Source organism: Nerophis lumbriciformis, linkage group LG06 (genome assembly GCF_033978685.3).
Source record: "Nerophis lumbriciformis linkage group LG06, RoL_Nlum_v2.1, whole genome shotgun sequence".
NCBI classification, from domain to species: domain Eukaryota; kingdom Metazoa; phylum Chordata; class Actinopteri; order Syngnathiformes; family Syngnathidae; genus Nerophis; species Nerophis lumbriciformis.
Window position 1 is genome coordinate 56,708,451 of NC_084553.2, and position 27,848 is coordinate 56,736,298.

The 27,848-nt window shown below is 38.9% G+C and overlaps 1 protein-coding gene across 1 annotated transcript in view; it reads left to right on the forward strand.

Annotated features, from left to right (window-relative positions):
* The window catches only part of wtip (WT1 interacting protein), a 68,522-nt gene that overhangs the window by 12,138 nt on the left and 28,536 nt on the right, over positions 1-27,848 (forward strand). The window contains exon 2 of the mRNA XM_061963560.2: positions 8,041-8,142. Coding sequence (XP_061819544.1) covers positions 8,041-8,142 — 102 coding nt within the window. The remainder of the gene's footprint in view (positions 1-8,040; positions 8,143-27,848) is intronic.

Here is a 27,848-nt window from a genome sequence, read left to right on the forward strand (position 1 = left end):
GAAACTGGCGGATCGATACAAATATCGACAGTAACGATACCAAGTATAATATCATTATATGGTCGATACTACAGTGGTTTGATATTTTTAATCATCAAAAACATCTCTTGTCGTTTTTGTCACAGTTGACAAAGTCAGGAAACAAGTTCCTGGACACAGGAGGGCTTTAGGTTTAAAAAAAACAACAGATATATTTAAAGCCAATATTAGGAAATCATTTAAATATTTAATTGATATTGTTACATCGCCATGAAAATTTGAAGTATTTGTATCAACATTGATATGACTTATACTGCCCCTGTGACTACTTGGTATTGGATCGGTACCCAGATTTGTATTATCACTCGAAACTAGGTTTGTCCCAATACCAATATTTTGGTACCGGCATCAAAATGTATTTACATACTTTTGGAAATAAAGGGGACTGCAAAAAAAAAATTACAAATGTTGCTAAATTTCAACAAAAAATCTTACCATACTTTAAACATATGGTTCACTCAAAGAACAATTTTGAAAGATTAAAATAAATTAAGAATATGTAATATATTCTGTATATACAATATAATATGAAAATAATATAACAACATAAAAATCCATCCATCCATCCATCTTCTTCCGCTTATCCGAGGTCGGGTCGCGGGGGCAGCAGCTAAATGAATATTATAATAAAATATAATCAAATAATAATAAATAAATAGTAAATAATATAATAAAAATTAAATGCATTAAACACATTGGGCTTTTCTTGTTGCATTAAAGAACAATTGTTATATATTACTTATAGCCTATAGAATAGAAAGCATTATTGACATTATGCTATATGATTTATGGTTGCAACTTTTGGTCTGGCTTTAAGAGAAATAAAACTATCAGTAAATACAAAAAAAAATACTATTGCCTAAACTGCACATATTAGACATTTAACAGGTAAACACACATTGTTAAGGATAAAACCCAAATTGTAGCAATTTGTTACAAATTTCAGTCATTTCACTTGCATTAGTTGGCACTACGTGGGCGGTTTTAACTAACAACAGAGGAGCTAGTTAACTTTATTACTTGTTGATTTAACTGCTTTTTTTAATTGTTTAGCTAAGTTTGAAGCGCAGGTGGTAATACTTTAATCATGCCAACTTTGGCGAGGCATGTTTTAAAGCAGCGCTTGCAGCGAGACGTCTTTATTGATAGTTTTGAAGCCCAAATACCTGCATATTGCGCTTCGTGCACCTGGTATACTGTACAACCCTACCCAAAACTAGATATTAACAGTAAAGTAGTAGATTAATAATAGTTTTGAGAAAATAATACAACTGGAAATGATGTAACATGTTACCGCATATATTAGCAGCTAAAGTAGGAGCCTTTGTAACCCGTTCTGAAATGAGTCCAATATTAGTTATACACCAAATAATATTTTGTGATATATACCATTATCACAAAAGACTGCAATATATATTGTGATCTAAATTTTAGGCCATATTCCCCATCCCTTTTTCACAACACTACTTTTTTGTGTGTGGGTGAGGGGTGTTGGACTGTCAGAGGGTGTTTTCGTGTGTCCTGTCGACACCGTGGCCCCGGTCTGACCCCAGTCAGGCTTTGACCCTGCCCTCCCTGAAGAATGTGACCTCAGGCGAGGTCGCCTTGTTGTGAACTTCGGGAGCTCGTACGTTTGCTAGCGCTACATACAAATAGTGTCCCCCCCCCACCCCTTACAGGGTCACCGTGCTGTTGTTGGTATGTTCAGGAAGCACCTGCACTGACCTGTCTTTAAGTCATTATTAAAGGTCCCCTATTATTCAAATTATAATTAAATGATGGTAAAAAAAAAACAGTCATGTGTCCCTAGAGCCTGTTTATGAGCACCAAATGGGGGAAAATTTTATCATCTTAAAAGTTAAAGCCCCAACGATAGTCACACACACACTAGGTGTGGTGAAATGATCCTCTGCATTTGACCCATCCGCATGTTCACCCCCCTGAGAGGTGAGGGGAGCAATGAGCAGCAGCGGTGGCTGCGCTCGGGAATCATTTTTGGTGATCTTTTGTTTACTCCAGTTTGTTTTAGAAGAAAAAAACACCCCTTTTCTTATGGACACACGATACTGTCTCTTAACTGCCTTTAAAAAGGAAATTTGAGTTAAAAAAAATAAATAAATAAATAAAAAAACTCAGGCTTCGCTACACATCTTAAAATGAAGCTACAGACACAGGAGCTCAAAGTTTGATCAATTTGTTTGTTTTTTTGCTTTTACCATGATGTCATACTTGCCAACCTTGAGACCTCCGATTTCAGGAGGTGGGGCTGGGGGGCGTGGTCGGGGGTGGGGTGAGGGCATGGTTGGGGGCGTGGTTAAAAGGGAGGAGGAGTTATTTACAGCTAGAATTCACCAAGTCAAGTATTTCATATATATATATATATATATATATATATATATATATATATATATATATATATATATATATATATAAGAAATACTTGACTTTCAGTGAATTCTAGCTATATATATATATATATATATATATATATATATATATATATATATATATATATATATATATATATATATATATATACACATATATATATATATATATATATATATATATATATATATATATATGTATATATACATAAATAAATAAGAGAAATACTTGAATTTCAGTATTCATTTATTTACACATATACACATACATAATACTCATCTACTCATTGTTGAGTTAAGGGTTCTATTCTCTGTCACTGTTTTTCTAACCATGCTGAACACCCTCTCTGATGATGCATTCTGCTTCGTCTCCTTGTTGTGTGCGCAGTTGTGCACTGCACTCTTTAAAAGCCGTAGATGTTATTGTCACATATGCATGTACAGTAGATGGCAGTATTGTCCTGTTTAAGAGTGTCACAACATTGCTGTTTATGGCAGACGAACTGCTTTACGGTAGACGAAAACGTGACTGCTGTTGTTGTGTGTTGTTGCCGCGCTGGGAGGACGTTAATGAAACTGCCTAACAATAAACCCACAAAAGAAACCAAGAACTCGCCCTCGATCATTCTACAGTTATAACGTGATTGGACAGGCACGCTGTTTATATTGTGGGAAAGCGGACGTGAAAACAGGCTGTCACGTCACTCAGGTCCGCATGGACCTGGAGGGGGCGTGGCCTCCAGCTACGCCTGAATTTCAGGAGATTTTTGGGAGAAAATTTGTCCCGGGGTGTTTTCGGGAGAGGCGCTGAATTTCGGGAGTCTCCCGGAAAATCCGGGAGGGTTGGCAAGTATGCATGATGTTGCTGTTAAAATGTGTATGTAATGTTAGCACTGTAGCTCACATGCTAGTGTCGCTAACGCTTTTGTCACACTCCTTAATATGAAGCTGTTTATGTGATGTATGGCATATATAATATGTTGGACAAGTGCAGAGTTACAGTGTAAAAATAGCGCTTCTGGGTGTTGTTGATAAATGACTTTCGCTTTGCATAGTAGAGTTTTAACTTGCACTTACAGATGTAGCGACCAACTGTAGTTACTGACAGTGATTTTCTGAAGTGTTCCTGAGACCACGTAGTGATAGCCTATACACACCGATGTCGTTTTTTTATGCAGTACGGCCTGAGGGATCGAAGATCACGGGCATTGCCCCTTACGTGCAGTGATTTCTCCAGATTCTCTGAACCTTTTGATGATATTATGGACTGTAGATGGTGAAATCCCTAAATTCCTTGCAATAGCTCGTTGAAAAATGTTGTTCTTAAATTGTTTGACAATTTGCTCACACATTTGTTCACAAAGTGGTGACCCTCGCCCCATCCTTGTTTGTGAATGACTGAGCATTTTATGGAAGCTGCTTTTATACCCAATCATGGCACCCACCTGTTCCCAATTAGCCTGTTCACCTGTGGGATGTTCCAAATAAGTGTTTGATGAGCATTCCTCAACTTTCTCAGTCTTTTTTGCCACTTCTGCGAGCTTTTTTGAAACATGTTGCAGGCATCAAATTTCAAATTAACCAATATTTGCAAAAAATAAGAAAGTTTTCCAGTTCGTTAAGTATCTTGTCTTTGCAGTCTATTCAATTGAATATAGGTTGAAAAGGATTTGCAAATCATTGTATTCTGTTTTATTTGACCATTTACACAACGTGCCAACTTCACTGGTTTTGGGTTTTATACATAATAATTTAGATAGAATTGGATCCAGATAGAGTAGGTTATAAATAGCTTGGGTCAATAGGAATATATTATGAATATAATATAATAGGTAGTCCTATTGTAGTGGATAGGGCTTGGCAATATGAGCATATATATGAGTATATGTACAGTATATTTTTTAGATCTAAAATAAGAACCAGGAGAAAAAATATTTAAATGTAAACATGTTTATTTAAAGCGTAACTTTCTTGTGATTACAATCCCCTCAGTTATCAAGCTCAATCAATGTAAACAACATTCTAAAACCACATTGAACACTTAACAATAGACTCTTAAACTGAAGGTGCAAAAAAAAAGAATGTGTAAGAAATGTAACAAAAGTAACAAAGTGTAACAAAATAGTGTGAAAATGCAAACAGAGAAAACAGAGCAGAACTATTTTCTGCAGGTTTAATGCCATGAAGTTGCAGCTGTGCTCTAAAGGGTGAGTGCGGCTAAAGTGGTGTGATATTAGCGGTCTTGGTGGGGAGGAGCACCTTGAATTATTTACAGACCACATTGTTCTTACTACAGTCCGTTTTAAAGAATCCTAAAAACGGCCATACCCTGGAGTGTTCCGGTTTTATCAATCCATTCATCCATCTTCTTCCGCTTATCCGAAGTCGGGTCGCGGGTGCGGCAGCCTAAGCAGGGAAGCCCAGACTGCCCTCTTCCAAGCTAGTTTGTCCAGCTCCTACCGGGGAATGTCGAGGCGTAGTCTCTCCACCGTGTCCTTGGTTTCCCGCTTTTATTGACAATTTATTCGCTCTCTGCAGCACTCATGTTTACTTTCTCTTCTCACTCAACAATCAACCGTGAGACAATAAAATGGCGCAACGAAACCTGACAGTTGATACTGTTAGCTGATTACCTGTTAGCGTCACTCCCACTGATCAGTGATCACTCCCTGCGTTGCCCAGAGCGAGTGCCATTATTCATGCAAACAACCTTGCTTCGCAACTTCCAGTTTCTTCCGACGAAATATAAATACAAATTATCGAACGTTTTATCGAATGCATTTTTTATTGATATCCATTATGTTTGTACCGCGATATACAGTACACCTTCTCACTCAATTGGTTTTCTTTATTTTCATGACTATTTACTAGAGATGTCAAATAATGGCTTTTTTGCCGATAGCCGATATTCCAATATTGTCCAACTCTTAATTACCGATTCCCATATCAACCGATACCGATATATACAGTCGTGGAATTAACACATTATTATGCCTAATTTTGTTGTGATGCCCCGCTAGATGCATTAAACAAGGTTTTCCAAAATAAATCAACTCAAGTTATGGAAAAAAATGCCAACATGGCACTGCCATATTTATAATTGAAGTTACAAAGTGCATTCTTTTTTTTAACATGCCTCAAAACAGCAGCTTGGAATTTAGGACATGCTCGCCCTGAGAGAGCATGAGAAGGTTGAGGTGGGCGGGGTTGGGGGGCGGAGTTGAGGTGGGGGTAGGGGGTAGCGGGGGGTGTATATTGTAGCGTCCCGGAAGAGTAAGTGCTGCAAGGGGTTCTGGGTATTTGTTCTGTTGTGTTTATGTTGTGTTACGGTGCGGATGTTCTCCCGAAATGTGTTTGTCATTCTTGTTTGGTGTGGGTTCACAGTGTGGTGCATATTTGTAATAGTGTTAAAGTTGTTTATACGGCCACCCTCAGTGTGACCTGTATGGCTGTTGAGCAAGTATGCTTGCATTCACTTGTGTGTGTGTGAAAAGCCGTAGATATTATGTGACTGGGCCGGCACGCAAAGGCAGTCAGTGCCTTTAAGGTTTATTGGCGCTCGGTACTTCTCCCTACGTCCGTGTACAATAAATGTTACTTTTGGAAACCGATACCGATAATTTTGAAACCGATACCGATAATTTCCGATATTACATTTTAAAGCATTTATCGGCCGATAATATCAGCAGTCCGATATTATCGAACATCCCTACTCTTTACATTGTAGATTGTCACTGAAGGCATCAAAACTATGAATGAACACATGTGGAGTTGTGTACCGTATTTTCCGCACTATAAGGCGCACCGGATTATTAGCCGCACCTTCAATGAATTACATATTTCATAACTTTGTCCACCAATAAGCCGCCCCGGATTATAAGCCGCGCCTACGCTGCGCTAAAGGGAATGTCAAAAAAACAGTCAGATAGTTCAGTCAAACTTTAATAATATATTGAAAACCAGCGTTCTAACAACTCTGTCCCAAAATGTACGCAAATGTGCAATCACAAACATAGTAAAATTCAAAATGGTGTAGAACAATAGCAACATAATGTTGCTCGAACGTTAATGTCACAACACACAAAATAAACATAGCGCTCACCTTCTGAAGTTATTCTTCATTCGTAAATCCTTCGAATTCTTCGTCTTCGGTGTCCGAATTGAAAAGTTGGGCGAATACGGGATCCAAAATGGCCGGTTCCGTCTCGTCGAAGTCACCGGAGTCAGTGTCACTGTTGTCCAGCAGTTCTGTGAATCCTGCCTTCCGGAAAGCTCGGACCACAGTTGTGACCGAAATATCTGCCCAGGCATTTACGATCCACTGGCAGATGTTGGCGTATGTCGTCCGGCGCTGTCTGCCCGTCTTAGTGAAGGTGTGTTCGCCTTCGGAGCTGTGTGAAAAAAGCCACCCGGCCTCTTCGCGTAAACTTCCCTTAACCACTCGCTCATCTTTTCTTCATCCATCCATCCCTTCGAGTTAGCTTTTATGATGACGCCGGCTGGAAAGGTCTCTTTTGGCAAGGTCTTCCTTTTGAATATCACCATGGGTGGAAGTTAGCATGGCAAGCTAGAACCACAGTGAAAGATGACTTCTCATTCCCTGTGGTGCGAATATTCACCGTACGTGCTCCCGTTCCACAGTGCGGTTCACAGGAATATCAGTTGCTGTGAAATACGGTAGTAATCCGTGTGCGGATGGAGAGATTGCGTCTTTTTATGAACCGGATCGCTTAGTAGGAGCCATTTTGTGGTCTTTACAGATGTAAACAGGAAATGAAACGTACGGTGATATCCGCGCGTTTTTTCTTCTTCTTCCGGGGGCGGGTGGTTGCTTACAGTAGAAGAAGAAGCGCTTCCTGTTCTATGGGGGCGGGTGCTTTCCTTGGCGGTTGCTTGCGTAGAAGAAGAAGCGCTTCCTGTTCTACCGGGAAAAAAGATGGCGGCTGTTTACCGAAGTTGCGAGATCGAAACTTTATGAAAATGAATCGTAATAAAGCGCACCGGGTTATAAGGCGCACTGTCAGCTTTTGAGAAAAATTGTGGTTTTTAGGTGCGCCTTATAGTGCGGAAAATACGGTACTTAACAAAAAAAAGGTGCAATAACTGAAAACATGTTTTATATTCTAGTTTCTTCAAAATAGCTACCTTTTGCCCTGATTACTGTTTTGCACACTCTTGGCATTCTCTCGATGAGCTTCAAGAGGTAGTCACCTGAAAGGGTTTTCACTTCACAGGTGTCATAGTTTTGATGCCTTCAGTGACAATCTACAATGTAAATAGTCATGAAAATAAAGAAAACAAATTGAAATGAGAAAGTGTGTCCAAACTTTTGGCCTGTACTGTATATTGGTATCGTTTTATCGCCTCGCCTTAGTAGTGAAAATAGAATGCAAAAACAAGGACAGCACAGTCTGCAGGCTACTTTGTGGACACACTTCCAAGCCACTGCTCTGAAAAAGACTGTTCATTATGGGAGCCTGCATCATAGTTACAGTACATGCTGCCTCTATTGTGGTGACGCACGCACATTGCTTTTGAATACCAGTGGCATAATCCTCGAAAAGCGGGGAATAAAAAACTGCCAGGTGTTTGATCCGTCTGTGTCTTTCACCAGGTATCTGCGTCAAATGCGGCAAAGGCGTGTATGGAGCGAGCCAGGCCTGCCAGGCCATGGGGAACTTGTATCACACCAACTGCTTCACCTGCTGCTCCTGTGGTGAGTCAAATTGTACCAAAAAAAAAAAAAAAATTCAATCAAGTAATACCAAATTGGCCTGCTTAGCGCCAGCGTGGCCCGAATGCATCCATATCTGCAGTTGCCATAGCGACTAATGGATCATTCTAAAGCACATCCTAATGCATATTTAAAAATCCTAGCATCTGATCAGTATGTGTGGAACTGTCTCAACATGATATCTGTGAGCGATGCCAAAACATACACTATACGGACAAAAGTACTGGGACGCAATGCTTTAATTAATCAGGTTTTTTCAAACCCTTACATTCCCCCTTGAATCATAATTACAAAACATTATGGACAATTGCATGCTTCCAGCTTTGTGGGAACAGTTTGGCGAAGTTATATACACACACAGGTATTTATATATGTATATGTATATACAGTACAGGCCAAAAGTTTGGACACGCCTTCTCCTCATTCAATGTGTTTTCTTTATTTTCTTGACTATTTACATTATAGATTGTCACTGAAGGCAGCAAAACTATGAAAGAACACATGTGGAGTTATGTACTTAACAAGAAAAGTTGAAATAACTGAAAACATGTTTTATATTTCAGTTTCTTCAAAATAGCCACCCTTTGCTCCGATTACTGCTTTGCACACTCTTGGCATTCTCTCGATGAGCTTCAGCACACCTGTGAAGTGAAATCCATTTAAGGTGAGTACCTCTTGAAGCTCATCGGGAGAATGCCAAGAGTGTGCCAAAAAGTAATCAGAGCAAAGGGTGGCTATTTTGAAGAAACTACAATATAAAACATGTTTTCAGTTATTTCCCCTTTTTTTGTTAAGTACATAACCCCACATGTGTTCATTCATAGTTTTGATGCCTTCAGTGACAATCTACAATGTAAATAGTCATGAAAATTAAGAATACGCATTGAATGAGAAGGTGTGCCCAAACTTTTGGCCTGCTCTATATATATATATATATATATATATATATATATATATATATACATATATATATATATATATATATATATATATATATATATATATATATATATATATATATATATACATGTATGTATGTATATATATATATATATATATATATACACACACACATACATATATATATATATATATATATATATATATATATATATACAATATGAATGCCAAATCCTCTTGTTTCTCCTTTTGTTTATTAAAACACATTGTATATATTAAAAAGTACAAAAAGAAAGTATTTTTATTGCCAGCCATTCTTTTGGACTACATGCAGGTTGTTATTGTTTTCATATCCAGAAAGCTAAGAACTTATCTCCCTTCACTAATTTTCGTATTTTGTATATTCCTGAGAAACCGCATCCTCTGCAGTGAACGTTTAATTTGTGTTTATTCATTTGGCCAGCAAAACTAAAGTAAAAAAATAGCCCTGTGAATTCAACAGGAGCACTCTGATGTTTTTAAGTACCTATTGCCAACAAGCTAGTCAAAGATCATCTATGTGACAGCGCTCTGATGTTTTTAGAAATCTGCTGCAAAAATGTTAGGGTCTCCCAAGTTTTTTAACTAAACCCGAGGGCCGGTCTGGTGTCATTCCCGGGCTGGGTTTGGCCCTCAGGCCGCCTGTTGAATAGTTCTGTACTGGGGCCATGTCAACACATGAATTTAGAGATGAAATCTGTAAACTTGCGGAACTGTTTGTCATAGACGGCGATTTGGACAACAACTCTTGTTTAGTGTGTTTTTCTTTTCATCAGTTTATGGTTTTGAGACAAACTCGCACTTAATCACATTTGAACACTAGTGTCTCGGTACTGTTCTTCTTGGCGTGTCTTAAACTGATAGAAAAGGTTAGACGTGTTCAAGTCGCTAGAAAAGACTCGTTGGAGGCATGTTTTGCTCTTTCCCATTGTTTGGTCGGCGTCTGATTTTTTACATCCAAACAAAGAGTTCCTCTTCCTCTTTTTGACACCAATTCCTCTTCAGGTTTTGTTGGTTTAGCTTCCATTGTGCTCTTGGTCTGTCTCTATTACATTCTTTACATCCATGCTCCTGCTGGTGTTCAGTCGAATTTGGTTGACCCAATAGTGGGGTCTATAGAATTACGCTACCACGTCATGTTTGCTGTCGAATTTTGCTTTACACACGTGCTGCTTGGTAGTCTGGCATGATTCGTCACTGAAATTAATATTCCTGCTAAAAACAAAAATCTAAGCTACCATTTTTTGTGTCAATAAGAACTTTCTTTTATGTTTACTGTCCGTTAATATACAATGTCACGCTTTTTCACGCTGTAATCGTCTACATGCTTGCAGATCAGAAGATACATTGAAAGAAACATAATTTCAGATCACTACTTATTTGTACACAAGACACACAAGGCAGTTGCTTTCAATGGGTATTTTGTTCAAGTAAATATTTAAAATAGTTACAATGTGTTGCAGATATCGACAGAACACCGGCTCTCACACGCATAGACGTAATAGCGCCGTCAAGTTCTTTCAGGTGACGTCCAGCAGCATTCGAGAAGTTAAAATTACGATATAAACAATAGAGAATGATAACAGGCATATTTATGTGTGTATATGGTAATATCATACAGCAGCAGTATCAGCGATAGAATTAGTCTGCTCCAAGGTGGAACTGTCTCCATCCTAAAACCTTTGGTAACTGTACAGGCAATGTGTTAACTAACATTTTAACATGCTCAGCTGTCACATAAGCAGTAAAAGTTACCTGCTGAGAAGTAACAATAAAAAACAATACTATCTTTCGTTTATCGCCAAATGGTTCCAGATTTGAATGTGGTAAACACATTTCCGTGAAGTCAGCGTATTATTAATAGTAGTGTAAAAAAAAAAAAAGATTTTCAGATTAATCCCGATTCTTATTTGTAACGATTTTTAATCAATTAAAAAACTAAATAAAAAAAAAATAAATAAATAAATAAATATATATATATATATATATATATATATATATATATATATATATATATATATATATATATATATATATATATATATATAAAAATTATATATATATATATATTTAAAAAAAAAAAATAAATAAAAAAAAATAAAAATAAAAATATATATATATATATATATATATATATATATATATATATATATATATATATATATACAGGTAAAAGCCAGTAAATTAGAATATTTTGAAAAACTTGATTTATTTCAGTAATTGCATTCAAAAGGTGTAACTTGTACATTATATTTATTCATTGCACACAGACTGATGCATTCAAATGTTTATTTCATTTAATTTTGATGATTTGAAGTGGCAACAAATGAAAATCCAAAATTCCGTGTGTCACAAAATTAGAATATTGTGTAAGGGTTAAATTTTGAAGACACCTGGTGCCACAAACTAATCAGCTGATTAACTCAAAACACCTGCAAAGGGCTTTAAATGGTCTCTCAGTCCAGTTCTGAAGCCTACACAAACATGGGGAAGACTTCAGATTTGACAGCTGTCCAAAAGGCAACCATCGACACATTGCACAAGGAGGGAAAGACACAAAAGGTTATTGCTGAAGAGGCTGGCTGTTCTCAGAGCTCTGTGTCCAAACACATTAATGGATAGGCAAAGGGAAGGAAAAACTGTGGTCAGAAAAAGTGTACAAGCGATAGGGATCACCGCGCCCTGGTCAAGATTGTGAAAAAAAACCCATTCAAAAATGTGGGGGAGATTCAGAAGGAGTGGACAGCTGCTGGAGTCAGTGCTTCAAGATCCACCACCAAGAGACGCTTGAAAGACATGGGTTTCAACTGCCGCATACCTCGTGTCAAGCCACTGTTGACCAAGAAACAGCGCGCAAAGCGTCTCACCTGGGCTAAGGAAAAAAAGAGCTGGACTGCTGCTGAGTGGTCCAAAGTCATGTTTTCTGACGAAAGCAAATTTTGCATTTCCTTTGGAAATCGAGGTCCCAGAGTCTGGAGGAAGACAGGAGAGGCACAGGATCCACGTTGCCTGAAGTCTAGTGTAAAGTTTCCACCATCAGTGATGGTTTGGGGTGCCATGTCATCTGCTGGTGTCGGTCCACTCTGTTTCCTGAGATCCACGGTCAACGCAGCCGTCTACCAGCAAGTTTTAGAGCACTTCATGCTTCCTGCTGCTGACCTGCTCTATGGAGATGGAGATTTCAAGTTCCAACAGGACTTGGCGCCTGCACACAGCGCAAAATCTACCCGTGCCTGGTTTACGGACCATGGTATTTCTGTTCTAAATTGGCCCGCCAACTCCCCTGACCTTAGCCCCATAGAAAATCTGTGGGGTATTGTGAAAAAGAAGATGCAGAATGCCAGACCCAAAAACGCAGAAGAGTTGAAGGCCACTATCAGAGCAACCTGGACTCTCATAACACCTGAGCAGTGCCAGAAACTCATCGACTCCATGCCACGCCGCATTAACGCAGTAATTGAGGCAAAAGGAGCTCCAACCAAGTATTGAGTATTGTACATGCTCATATTTTTCATTTTCATACTTTTCAGTTGGCCAACATTTCTAAAAATCCCTTTTTTGTATTAGCCTTAAGTAATATTCTAATTTTGTGACACACGGAATTTTGGATTTTCATTTGTTGCCACTTCAAATCATCAAAATTAAATGAAATAAACATTTGAATGCATCAGTCTGTGTGCAATGAATAAATATAATGTACAAGCTACACCTTTTGAATGCAATTACTGAAATAAATCAAGTTTTTCAAAATATTCTAATTTACTGGCTTTTACCTGTATGTATGTATGTATGTATATATATATATATATATATATATTATTTATTTATTTATTTTTAAATTTATGATACTTTGCAAGGGCACCAAAAAGATTTCTGTGTGTGAGCCCATATTGGCAGAGCAGTGCAGTCAGTGCAGTTGAGCTTCTTCTTGTTGTTGTTTTGGCTTGTTAATCAAGAGATAGTTGACTCATCACCTCCTTGTTATGTTTCTTTGATATAAAGTACTGTACATCCCTTTATATTGTGTTCAGAGTGTACAAACTTTGACTAAAATACGGACTTTTATGGATGCTGAAAATGCATTTTTCATATTTACATTGTTTCTTATGAAGACATTTGCTTCACTATGCAAACTTTTTGATTTCCAAACCCTGTTCAAGAACCTATTAAGTTTGTAAATCAAAGTTTCACTGTGCTTTAAATCTCATTCCCCCAAAATATTTGAATTGTGTTCACCCTTCTGGTCCGGTCTGGGTGTTGCCAGATTACTGTTATGCCTTACAATAGTCCGGAACATTCTTGACGTAGCTTGCAGTAAAATTCTTCAAACCGTGCCGAATAATAACGCTCCTGCTGTGGACTGCATTGTTTGTTTTTGAGACGGTAATAAAATCTTTTTTCAGCTACAGTGTGTGTATAGACTCTATAATAGTGTGTGTGTGTGTGTGTGTGTATGTGTGTATGTGTGTTTGTTTGTGTGTGTGTGTGTGTGTGTGTTTGTTTCGGAGGTTCCTGTCACCCGACCCCGGCACCCACCTCTCCCCTTTCCAGGGGAAACAAGAGGAAGATGTCGGTAGAGAGTCTTTTAGCCAGGTTGCTTCCATTCATACGTTCCCTTTACACAGATACTGATCCGCCCTACATCCCTCCCGGCTCTGGAAGGACTCCCTATACATTTTCATGGAAACCGAACACGCATACTTTCCTGTTTTATTGTGTCGGAAGAAGAAAGTGGGACCAGTGTCCGGTTGCGGAGTTTGTGGGACTTGAACCAAGTAAAGTCCAGGTACCCAATCCTTCCAGTGTGTAGTTGTGGTAACATTCCGGGTGTAACGGTACGGCATAGTTACAGTTTAGTCCATTTGTGGTACTTTAAAGAAATAAGGGGAGTGATGCTAAACAGAAGCATAAAAAACGGCAAACCGATGTATAATAGTTCATAATATTTATCAATTTCATTGAGCTATTGTTATGGTAAATAAACGTTCCTTTGTTCTTGAAGGGCAGCATTTAATAATTCCAGTTTATATTCCCATTTCCCATTTCTATTGAATCATGGCAGTACACGGCTTTTGTCTTCGTCCGTTCACGTATTTCTACGGGAAGGTTCAAGAGTTCCCAAATGGGAGACTTTAACAAAGGAAGAGGGTTTTCTCTCTCTGGCTTCTCCTCGGCGCTAGCAATGACTTCTGCTCGTCATGTTAGGCTACGCCAGTGCTTCTGAATTATTTTCTGTTACGCACCACGCCTCCCAAGGGGCCCGCCCCACTATTTGAGAAGAACTGGGGTGAATGTGAGTGTGAATGTTGTCTGTCTATCTGTGTTGGCCCTGTGATGAGGTGGCGACTTGTCCAGGGTGTACCCTGCCTTCCGCCCGAATACAGCTGAGGTAGGCTCCAGCACCCCCCGCGACCCCAAAAGGGACAAGCGGTAGAAAATGGATGGATGGATGGGGTACACTGTGTTTCGTTGCAGATTAGGGGTGCAACCATTTGTCATCATTGTCGTTAAATATCGACAATGTTTTGATTTGTCGACAATAGTCGGCGACGTCATGGTTTGTGTTTTTTGAAAGTGAGCCATTTGCAACAACAACGTGGGTGAAAGCGTAAAGTTTGGGAACATTTCACCCTAATTTTGACCTAACCTTTAAACTAACATGAATATCGTGTTCGTTTTAAGCATTTGAAGCAGAGGCATGATATCAGACATCTAAAGCAGTGGTCCCCAACCACCGGGCACAAGAAATAAATAAAAGTAAATAAATAATTTTATTTTTTATTTTTTATTAAATCAACATAAAAAACACAAGATACACTTACAATTAGTGCACCAACCCAAAAAACCTCCCTCCCCCATTTACTCATTCACACTCATTCGCACAGAAGGGTTGTTTCTTTCTGTTATTAATATTTCTGGTTCCTACATTATATATCAATATAGATCAATACAGTCTGCAGGGATACAGTCCGTAAACACACGATTGTATTTTTTTATTAAAAAATAAATAAATAAATTACCCCCCCCCCCCCCAATTGTAGTTAAATAGCTTTAACTACAATTGACTTTTATTTTGTCAACGACAGGTCTGAATCAGCGTCTATTTGCAGTGCAAGGAAGAAAGGCACAATAACTAATGTCAATCACACACACTTATGCACAAACATGAATCACCACGGTATCTTAAAAGAATATACAAAACCAGTGAAGTTGGCACGTTGTGTAAATGGTAAATAAAAACAGAATACAATGATTTGCAAATCATTTTCAACCTATATTCAATTGAATAGACTGCAAAGACAAGATACTTAACGTTCGAACTGGAAAACGTTGTTATGTTTTGCAGATATTAGCTCGTTTGGAATTTGATGCCTGCAACATGTTTCAAAAAAGCTGGCAAGAGTGGCAAAAAAGACTGAGAAAGTTGAGGAATGCTCATCAAACACTTATTTGGAACATCCCACAGGTGAACAGGCTAATTGGGAACCGGTGGGTGCCATGATTGGGTATAAAAGCAGCTTCCATGAAATGCTCAGTCATTCCCAAACAAGGATGGGGCGAGGGTCACCACTTTGTGAAGAAATGTGTGAGCAAATTGTCAAACAGTTTAAGAACAACTTTTCTCAACGAGCTATTGCAAGGAATTTTGGGATTTCACCATCTACGGTCCGTAATATCATCAAAAGGTTCAGAGAATCTAAAAAAACCACTGCACGCAAGTGATGATATTACGGACCTTCGATACCTCAGGCGGTACTGCATCAAAAAGCGACATCGGTGTGTAAAGGATATCACCACATGGGCTCAGGAACACTTCAGAAAACCACTGTCAGTAACTGCAGTTTGTCGCTACATCTGTAAGTGCAAGTTAAAACTCTACTATGCAATACGAAAGCCATTTATCAACAACACCCAGAAACGCCGCAGACAAGCATGTGCTCCAATCACTCTGTCACAAAAAAATAAGAGTTGTAGAAATGATTGGAAACTCAAGACAGCCATGACATTATGTTCTTTACAAGTGTATGTAAACTTTTGACCATGACTGTATGCGCTTGGACTATTTTGTGTGGGAGTTGTGATTACATCATAAAACAGCTTTGAGTAACCTTTATTGCCATTTGACACAAGCCAAACAGCCGCTAAGAGAATAATTGTAGTATTTAGTGGGAAAATCATGTCTAACATTAGCAAGCGAGTCACTTTGGGTGCTGGTTGTTTGCTCGTCCCGTCACTCGAGATGGTTTATGGCTCATGTAAACTACAGTGATGGATCGTTTGACCTCCAGTTGAATGGGAATGTTTTTCTTTCAAGGGCTCCGAGATGTGACGTTTGAAGAGTTCTTGCTCTTGTCATAACACAAGCCAGTGATTTAAGGAGCGGCGTTTAAATGGCTATATTTGTTTTTGGCTTTGTTGTTGTTGTTGCTGCTGTTGTTGTGGGGCCCCTTAGTCGGGTCTTCCCTTCTCGAGCGAGCGAGCAAAGTTTGCTGAGACATTGCTCGCTGGTCGCCTCGGGCTTTGTTTAACCATGCATAATCGAGCCCTCTTGGCTTACTCCCATGGTTGCACCCTTTTTCACGAAATGGCTAAGAATGCAAACTACCCTCCTCCACTTGAGCCAACCTTCTCTGGAGGACCTCGATCAGACAGTCAGGGAGCGCACGTGGCATACAGATTCCCGTCCACAACTGGATGCATGTCGAAAGGTTTGAAAGGAACACTGAGAAAATTAAAAAATAGTTGTTGAAATATGGCCCAAACAGATAACAAAAGATCGTTACAGTGCTAAGATTTTACCCGGGGAGTCTCCTCGTTGCTGGGTGCATGGTCTACAAAAGCAAATCCCGGCCGGGGTCTCTATTTAGAAAACATTCAAAGCTGTGGCTGTGGGTAACCTCCTCTTAATCTTTTTTTGTTAACTCCACGAGATGTCAGTAGGAGAAGTGGTCAGTAGGGTTGTGCGATATTGAAAATATACAATATGAATTATTTAGATTTGGCCAACAATAGAGCTTTTTATAGCTGGGTTGTAGAGATGTCCGATAATGGCTTTTTTGCCGATATCCAATATTCTGATATTGTCCAACTCTTAATTACCGATTCCGATATCAACCGACACCATACTTGCCAACCTTGAGACCTCCGATTTCGGGAGGTGGGGGGTGGGGGGATGGGGGCGTGGTCGGGGGTGGGGCGGGAGGCGTGGTTAAGATATATATATATATAAAAAAATACTTGACTTTCAGTGAATTCTAGCTATATATATATATATATATATATATATTTTATTACATATATATATATAATATTATATTTTATATATATATATATATATATATATATATATATATATATATATATATATATATATACTGTATATATATATATATAATAAATTATTATTTATTTATATATATATATAAATAAATAAAAGAAATACTTGAATTTCAGTGTTCATTTATTTACACATATACACACACATAACACTCATCTACTCATTGTTGAGTTAAGGGTTGAATTGTCCATCCTTGTTCTATTCTCTGTCACTAATTCAGAACACACACATTATACAAATATACATTATAAAATCAATGAGAAAACGGGAGCTCTAATTTGGGAGTCTGAATTAGGATCAGAAGTTCCTATATAAACATTGCGCACTCACGTCGCCTTTTTGTATTGATTACTGCAGCTGTGCATTGGATTCATTCACAAATACAAACTACAACTCACAAACACTTTAGAGTTAGGCTCCACCATCAGAATGTGTACTTAAACTTATAAAGATCACATGGATATTATTCAGTGAGTTGATTCACCAAAACTAACCTGTTATACAGGAGGAAAAAGCACACAGGACGTTTCAATTGTTCACAGACTGGTCGCGCTCATCAGAATGACAAGACACTTCCGGTCTGCAGGTGATAGCATTCAATTGGGAAGAAACGCCCTACTGCCCCCTACTGACCAATGTGAATACTGATAAATGTGTAATGACAGCTCCAAAAACGAATTCAAACCACAAAATAAAATAAATAAATCAACACAAAAATGTGACACATTATGGGTGGATCACATATGCATGTACAGTAGATGGCAGTATTGTCCTGTTTAAAAGTGTCACAACATTGCTGTTTACGGCAGACGAACTGCTTTACGTAGACGAAATGCTGTTGTTGTGTGTTGTTACCGCGCTGGGAGGACGTTAATGAAACTGCCGTACAATAAACCCACATAAGAAACCAAGAACTCGCCCTCGATCATTAGCTGTTTATATTGTGGGAAAGCGGACGTGTGAACAGGCTGTCAACACGTCACTCAGGTCCGCATGGAGCTGGAGGGGGCGTGGCTTCCAGCTCCGCCTGAATTTCAGGAGATTTTCGGGAGAAAATTTGTCCCGGGAGGTTTTCGGGAGAGGCGCTGAATTTCGGGAGTCTCCCGGAAAATCCGGGAGGGTTGACAAGTATGACCGACACTGATATATACAGTCGTGGAATTAACACATTATTATGCCTATCTTTGTTGTGATGCCCCGCTGGATGCATTAAACAATGTAACAAGGTTTTCCAAAATAAATCAACTCAAGTTAAGGAAAGAAATGCCAACATTGAAGTCACAAAGGGCATTATTTTTTTTAACATGCCTCAAAACGGCAGCTTGGAATTTGGGACATGCTCTCCCTGAGGGAGCATGAGGAGGTTGGGGGGGCGGGGAGGGGTAGCGGGGGTGTATATTGTACCTTCCCGAAAGAGTTAGTGCTGCAAGGGGTTCTGGGTATTTGTTCTGTTGTGTTTATGTTGTGTTACGGTGCGGATGTTCTCCCGAAATGTGTTTGTCATTCTTGTTTGGTGTGGGTTCACAGTGTGGCGCATATTTGTAACAGTGTTAAAGTTGTTTATACGGCCACCCTCAGTGTGACCTGTATGGCTGTTGACCAAGTATACAATGCATTTACTTGTGTGTGTGTGAAAAGCCGTAGATATTATGTGACTGGGCCGGCACGCAAAGGCAGTGCCTTTAAGGTTTATTGGCGCTCTGTACTTCTCCCTACGTCCGTGTACCACTCCGTACAGCGGCGTTTTAAAAAGTCATAAATTGTACTTTTTGAAACCGATACCGATCATTTCCGATATTACATTTTAAAGCATTTATCGGCCGATAATATCGGCAGTCCGATATTATCGGACATCTCTAGTTGTGTGATATTGAAAATATACAATATGAATTATTTAGATTTGGCCAACAATAGAGCTTTTAATAGCTGGGTTGTGTATGGCGTCACGTCCGTTTTTTCTTATTTGCGGCTTAATTCACATGATGGTCAAGCAGTTTGAGCGTAGCATTAAAACAAGTGAGAGTGAGTGTAGAGTGTGAGCAGAAAATGCAGTGTTTCTCTTCGGTTTTTGGGTGTTCCAGTCGTTTGAATAGACAGATAGGAAAGAGCTTTCATAGAGTCCATAAAGAAGTGGTTCATAGAGGTAATAAAGTCAGGGGAAAAAACGAAAGTGTGTGGAAGGAAATGGCTCTTAAAAATATCACTTTCATCATCTTGTGGAATACAATCAGACCTTTGTATCTATAGTGATCACTTTGTTAAATATTTTTTGGAACATTTAATTTATTTGAGAAACTTTCTGTGATACAATCCAGTTTATTCTCTACTAAATTATTAGTGTTTGAGAGCAAAACTAAACGTAAAGAAAAGAGTTTTAGTTTGTGTTCTTTTGTGGTTTCAATGCCTAAATATAACTCCAAAGACCTGCTTGTGCAAATAAACTAACGTCACGTCAAGTCCTGGTAATAAATATTGGGATTGTTGGTCCAATCCACCGTAATTTCATTGTCCATTTTCATAACAGAAACAATAGCTTAGTTGTTGTTGTGCAGGAAAGCAAAGTGCTTTACTCGATACGGATGACCACATTATAGCGTCTTTGGTGATATTTGTTAGCATCAAGAAGATATCCTTGATAGTATTAATAAACGAGATGACTCAATCTCTCGTAGGCTCAACAGAATATACTGAATCTTGATATCGCTAGCAAACATTGCTAAATAACAGGGACATCTATAGCTAAATAATGAGACTAGATATGAACTTCAAACCATTAAAAAACAACTGCAGACATCAATTGGAGAAGACAGGAAATCAACTGCAAACAAAATTTTCCTTTTTTCATTAGCGTCACGATCACAGCAGTCAATCAAATACGTTACGTAGCGATGTACAAATATGTTCAACTTTGTCTTTCATGGAATAATGCTTAATTTGTGAACCGCTCAGTTGTAAAGACATGATGGGCCTCCAATCTTTTCTTCTCTAAATACTGTGAGTGACAAATCAAGTGAGGTCGAGGCGAACAGTCACATCTTGGTGATGATAAATGGTGTAAATTATTAAATACTTTTAATTATTTAATGATTAATATGTTCTTAAGAGTGTTTCAATTCACTCCATCCAATTTTATTTTTTTATTTTTTCATTGATCGCTTATATACAAACCCCGTTTCCATATGAGTTGGGAAATTGTGTTAGATGTAAATATAAACGGAATACAATTATTTGCAAATCCTTTTCAACCCATATTCAATTGAATGCACTACAAAGACAAGCTATTTGATGTTCAAACTCATAAACTTTATTTATTTTTTTTGCAAATAATAATTAACTTAGAATTTCATGGCTGCAACACGTGCCAAAGTAGTTGGGAAAGGGCATGTTCACCACTGTGTTACATCACCTTTTCTTTTAGCAACACTCAATAAACGATTGGGAACTGAGGAAACTAATTGTTGAAGCTTTGAAAGTGGAATTCTTTCCCATTCTTGTTTTATGTAGAGCTTCAGTCGTTCAACAGTCCGGGGTCTCCGCTGTTGTATTTTACGCTTCATAATGCGCCACACATTTTTGATGGGAGACAGGTCTGGACTGCAGGCGGGCCAGGAAAGTACCCGCACTCTTTTTTTTACGAAGCCACGCTGTTGTAACACGTGCTGAATGTGGCTTGGCATTGTCTTGCTGAAATAAGCAGGGGCGTCCATGAAAAAGACGGCTTAGATGGCAGCATATGTTGTTCCAAAACCTGTATGTACCTTTCAGCATTAATGGTGCCTTCACAGATGTGTAAGTTACCCATGCCTTGGGCACTAATGCACCCCCATACCATTACAGATGCTGGCTTTTGAACTTTGCGTCGATAACAGTCTGGATGGTTCGCTTCCCCTTTGGTCCGGATGACGCGATGTCGAATATTTCCAAAAACAATTTGAAATGTAGACTCGTCAGACCACAGAATACTTTTCCACTTTGCATGAGTCCATCTTAGATGATCTCGGGCCCAGAGAAGCTGGCAGCGTTTCTGGATGTTGTTGATAAATGGCTTTCGCTTTGCACAGTAGAGCTTTAACTTGCACTTACAGATGTAGCGACAAACTGTATTTAGTGACAGGGGTTTTCTGAAGTGTTCCTGAGCCCATGTGGTGATATCCTTTAGAGATTGATGTCGGTTTTTGATACAGTGCCGTCTGAGGGATCGAAGGTCACGGTCATTCAATGTTGGTTTCCGGCTATGCCGCTTACGTGGGGTGATTTCTCCAGATTCTCTGAACCTTTTGATGCTATTATGGACCGTAGATGTTGAAATCTCTAAATTTCTTGCAATTGCACTTTGAGAAACGTTGTTCTTAAACTGTTTGACTATTTGCTCAAGCAGTTGTGGACAAAGGGGTTTACCTCACCCCATCCTTTCTTGAAAATCTGTGGACTGACAAAGATGGACAGTTTGCCGTTGCATACAAAGTGCAAAGGTGGACAAGGTTGCCACAACCAGTAATAGAATGTAAGGCACAGTGATATACAGTATCCAGTTTTTTTAAATAACTGCCGGTAAAAAGCAAGTCTCCAAAATTAAGCGAAGGCATAAAAGTGGTCAGAATCAAGCATTTCTTAACTTGTAGAGAAAAACAGGACTTGTTTCTAAAAAAAAAAAAAAAAAAAAGAAAACCTGTTTAAATTTAAGATTTGCCACACGTTTTTTCTATGTGTGATTTAAAAGACAATTTTTCACCGATAACAATCCCCAAGTACTCATATGTTGTGACCATTTTAAGTTCAACCTTATAGTCAGTATTTTTGGGGTGCTCAATGGCAGTTGCTTACCATTTGAAAATAACATCACATTAGATGTATCTGGATTTACCACTAGTTTCAACTGAGTCAGCTGGGACTGAACAACATCAAAAGCTGACTGCAGGAGTTTTAAATGTTTGCGCTATAGCAGGGGATGAACAGTATATGACTGCGTCATCTGCATAAAAATGGACATGTAAGACATTCGACACAATATCACAGAGATTATTTTCATAGACGGAAAACAACGGACCTAATATTGAACCCTATGGTACACCCTTTCATACAGGAATGAAAGACGAGGAGGACCCAGCAAACTGGACGCATTGGGTTCTATCGGACAGGTTATTAGAAAACCACTTTCACGCATGCTGATATACGCAAATCCTGTGCAGTCTGTCTCCCAAAATGATATGGTCCATACCATATCAAATGCTTTTGAAAGGTCAATAAATAGAGCTGCACAATGTGAGTGTTTGTTCAGCGCCTTCCATTATAGGCTACGTTCACATTGCAGGGTATTACGCCCAATTTCGTCTTTTTATGCAAATGCAATGTCTAATATGAGAGGAATGGGTCCGTGAAGCGACCAGCATACACACAAAACATGAAGTCATACGCGCTGCAGTATGTTTGCGGAGGTAAACATGGCTCCGATTAGTTTATGTCTCAGTCCTGGCACATTTGTGGTAATTTAGACTTAGATTTAGACAAACTAGGTCTAAATTTCAAGGATTGCGTGCGACCGTGGTCTACAAATTCTTAACCGAATAACATTCGACACAATATCACAGAGATTATTTTCAAAGACGGAAAACGATGGACCTAATATGGAACCCTAAGGTACACCCTTTCATACAGGGAGTAAAGACAAGGAGGACCCAGCAAACTGGACACATTAGGTTCTATCGGCCAGGTTATTAGAAAACCACTTGCTGTTATACGCCAATCCTGTGCAGTCCGTCTCCCAAAATGATATGGTCCATGCGATATCAAATGCTTTTGAAAGGTCAATAAATAGAGCTGCACAATATGAGTGTTTGTTCAGCGCCTTCCATTATGTGGTCATAGGCTACGTTCACATTGCAGGGTATCACGCCCAATTTCGTCTTTTTATGCCAATGCAATGTCTAATATGAGAGGAATAGGTCCATGAAGCGACCAGCATACACACAAAACATGAAGTCATACGCGCTGCAGTATGTTTGCGGAGGTAAACATGGCTCTGATTAGTTTATGTATCAGTCCTGGCGCATTTGTGGTAATTTAGACTTAGATTTAGACAAACTAGGTCTAAATTTCAAGGATTGCATGCGACCGTAGTCTACAATTTCTTAACCGAATAACATTTGACACAATATCCCAGAGATTATTTTCAAAGACGGAAAACGATGGACCTAATATAGAACCCTAAGGTACACCCTTTCATACAGGGAAGAAAGACAAGGAGGACCCAGCAAACTGGACACATTAGGTTCTATCGGCCAGGTTATTAGAAAACCACTTGCTGTTATACGCCAATCCTGTGCAGTCCGTCTCCCAAAATGATATGGTCCATGCGATATCAAATGCTTTTGAAAGGTCAATAAATAGAGCTGCACAATATGAGTGTTTGTTCAGTGCCTTCCATTATGTGGTCATAGGCTACGTTCACATTGCAGGGTATCACGCCCAATTTCGTCTTTTTATGCCAATGCAATGTCTAATATGAGAGGAATGGGTCCATGAAGCGACCAGCATACACACAAAACATGAAGTCATACGCGCTGCAGTATGTTTGCGGAGGTAAACATGGCTCTGATTAGTTTATGTATCAGTCCTGGCGCATTTGTGGTAATTTAGACTTAGATTTAGACAAACTAGGTCTAAATTTCAAGGATTGCATGCGACCGTAGTCTACAATTTCTTAACCGAATAACATTTGACACAATATCCCAGAGATTATTTTCAAAGACGGAAAACGATGGACCTAATATAGAACCCTAAGGTACACCCTTTCATACAGGGAGGAAAGACAAGGAGGACCCAGCAAACTGGACACATTAGGTTCTATCGGCCAGGTTATTAGAAAACCACTTTAACGCATTCTATTATACGCCAATCCTGTGCAGTCTGTCTCCCAAAATGATATGGTCCATACCATATCAAATGCTTTTGAAAGGTCAATAAATAGAGCTGCACAATATGAGTGTTTGTTCAGCGCCTTCCATTATGTGGTCATAGGCTACGTTCACATTGCAGGGTATTACGCCCAATTCGTCTTTTTATGCCAATGCAATGTCTAATATGAGAGGAATGGGTCCGTGAAGCGACCAGCATACACACAAAACATGAAGTCATACGCGCTGCAGTATGTTTGCGGAGGTAAACATGGCTCTGATTAGTTTATGTATCAGTCCTGGCGCATTTGTGGTAATTTAGACTTAGATTTAGACAAACTAGGTCTAAATTTCAAGGATTGCATGCGACCGTAGTCTACAATTTCTTAACCGAATAACATTTGACACAATATCCCAGAGATTATTTTCAAAGACGGAAAACGATGGACCTAATATAGAACCCTAAGGTACACCCTTTCATACAGGGAGGAAAGACAAGGAGGACCCAGCAAACTGGACACATTAGGTTCTATCGGCCAGGTTATTAGAAAACCACTTTAACGCATTCTATTATACGCCAATCCTGTGCAGTCCGTCTCCCAAAATGATATGGTCCATACCATATCAAATGCTTTTGAAAGGTCAATAAATAGAGCTGCACAATATGAGTGTTTGTTCAGCGCCGTCCATTATGTGGTCATAGGCTACGTTCACATTGCAGGGTATTACGCCCAATTCGTCTTTTTATGCCAATGCAATGTCTAATATGAGAGGAATGGGTCCGTGAAGCGACCAGCATACACACAAAACATGAAGTCATACGTGCTGCAGTGTGTTTGCGGAGGTAAACATGGCTCCGATTAATTTATGTCTCAGTTCTGGCGCATTTGTGGTAATTTCAAGGATTGCGTGCGACCGTAGTCAACAATTTCTTAGCCGAATAATTTTGACTGTCTATATTGGCGAATAATTGTGAGTTTTAACGCTTTTTGATACCCTATGGGTTGGACGTTCAAACTGCATTTGTATCGGATACATATCAAATTCATAACCACATAGAGGAGGTCGGATTTGAAAAAATCTTAATTGTGTTCTTCTTCTTGCGTATATGCCATCAGCTCCTCGACTACGTTGCAGTCCAGTGTCTCGTTGTCCAGGTTCATCAGGCCTCGGTCGCGATGTGGTGAGTGCTGTTTCGGGCAGCTTGAAAAAAAATAGATCCCACATAGGCAAAAAAAAATCTAAATTGACCTGCAGTGTGAACACTACGTTTGCTCTGTGGAGCTTAAAGATTTCCTCTCAAATATTATTTGTTAGCTTGAGCAAATTGCCGGTTTGATGACTCATTCTTGATTTAAAAATATTTCTCTAAAAGTAGAAAACAGTTTTACTTTCCATGCAAGGGAAATCTGGGAATGACAGGAAACATTGTGCTCTTTGTACTTGTTCCTGTTATGTCATTAGGAACAACCAGAGGAAATAGTGTGTTTAGAAATAGTGACCTGATTCTGGTGTCTTTACAAGTGTGACACGCGGGTGTAAGTTTTAACATCAAAGTGGTGTTTACCTCCTGATTAAAAAAAAAAAAAAGGAAACCACTGGTACAGGAATGCTGACATGCTCAATCAGAATTCAACCTATGAAACCATCTCGGGACTTGAAAGTCATTCCAGTAAAAACATTGCATGTCGCCACATGTTCAGACCAAGTGTCCAGACTGATTCTCTAGCATCTTTTTCCCAAATCTCTTGCATTCGGCTTGATTATGCTGCGATTGAAGCTTGGGATAAAACAGCATTGGAATGCAGTGGTTTGTATTTCCTCATATATTCCCTGAGGGCATGACAACAGTTAGCAGTCACGACTGCTGAAGGGTACAGTATACGGTACAGGCCAAAAGTTTGGACACACTTTCTTATTTCAGTGGGTTTTCTTTATTCTCATGACTATTTACATTGTAGATTGTCACTGAAGGAATCAAAACTATGACACCTGTGAAGTGAAAACCATTTTAGGTGACTACCTCTTGAAGGTCATCGAGAGAATGCCAGGAGTGTGCAAAGCAGTAATCAGAGCAAATGGTGGCTATTTTGAAGAAACTAGAATACAAAACATGTTTTCAGTTATTTCACCTTTTTTTGTTAAGTACATAACTCCACATGTGTTCAGTCATAGTTTTGATGCCTTCAGTGACACTCTACAATGTAAATAGTCATGAAAATAAAGAATACACATTGAATGAGAAGGCGTGTCCAAACTTTTGGCCTGTTCTGTATATTGTAAAAATAGTCTTGTTTATGAAAAGTTTCTAACATTTTAGCAAACATTTGTGTGTGTTCTCAATCGACAATACTAGTGCTGGGCGATATTGCGAAAAAAAGGAACCCAATTATTTTTTTCATCTGGACAACGACTTAAACAAGTTGAAAAACTTATTCGGGTGTTACCATCATGGTCAATTGTACGGAATATGTACTTCACTGTGCAACCTACTAATAAAAGTCTCAATCAATCAATCAATCAATCAATCAATCTCGAGGATCTCAATTAGTATCACCATTTTTTACATTGTTTGTAACCTGCCGGTTTTAAAGCATTTGTACTAAAAACAAATATACTAGGGATTAGTATAATATTTTGTTTACATTCTGAGTAAATACAATAAGAACATTAAATAAGAAACAGCACAATAATTTAACAATGTACCAACGAATTTGAGTTTACTTGTTTTTCTAGTAAAAGAAAGCCCACACAAAGATGCATCGGTTGTTATTGCAACACTATGGTATTGCTTGGACTTTACAGACGTCTCGTCCGGCCCATTAAAAATGCATGGTGGTAAGCTAGCCCTGTTTTCAATAGGTACTAGGCGCCATTTAGCCTTTCTTGAACAGAAAAAAATCCCTTTGCTTGTGTTGTTTTCAACTATAGGAATCGTTCAAATCGTGAAAAGGATAAACGTTTCTTCCGAGTTCCTCGAGAGGTAATCAAAAAGGCCGGAAAAGTGCAAGATTTTACGAAACAACGACGAGAAAAACAGCTCACACTTTAGTCGAAGAGAGCAGATATGAAGAACGCACAATTTTACAGTTATCACTTCGTTAAAGGTTTGTTTGGTAAACTTTTAAAGTTTATTATATATTATTTATTATATAGAATTCAGTCTAAACCTGGGCCCCTGGAGAGGGGGTCCAGACTGAGGCCAAGGAAAAAACAAAAACAAACCTTATAGCCATTGCACACATACAGTAAACATGTGTGTAAGAGGGAAACATCAAAGAAAACAAAGGACATTAAAGACATTAAAAGAGCAGAGCTGATGCAACCAGCCACTTCTTAGAGACTTAGACTTCCTTTTATTGTCATTCGAATTTGAACTTTACAGTACATATAAGAAAGACATTTCTACACACAGCCACAAAAGTAAAACAACAACAACAACAAAAACATACACTGTGGGTGGCCTCTGCGGAGTTCCACGCCATCGTCTGCTGGAGTGGGGGGAGCATGGACAGAGA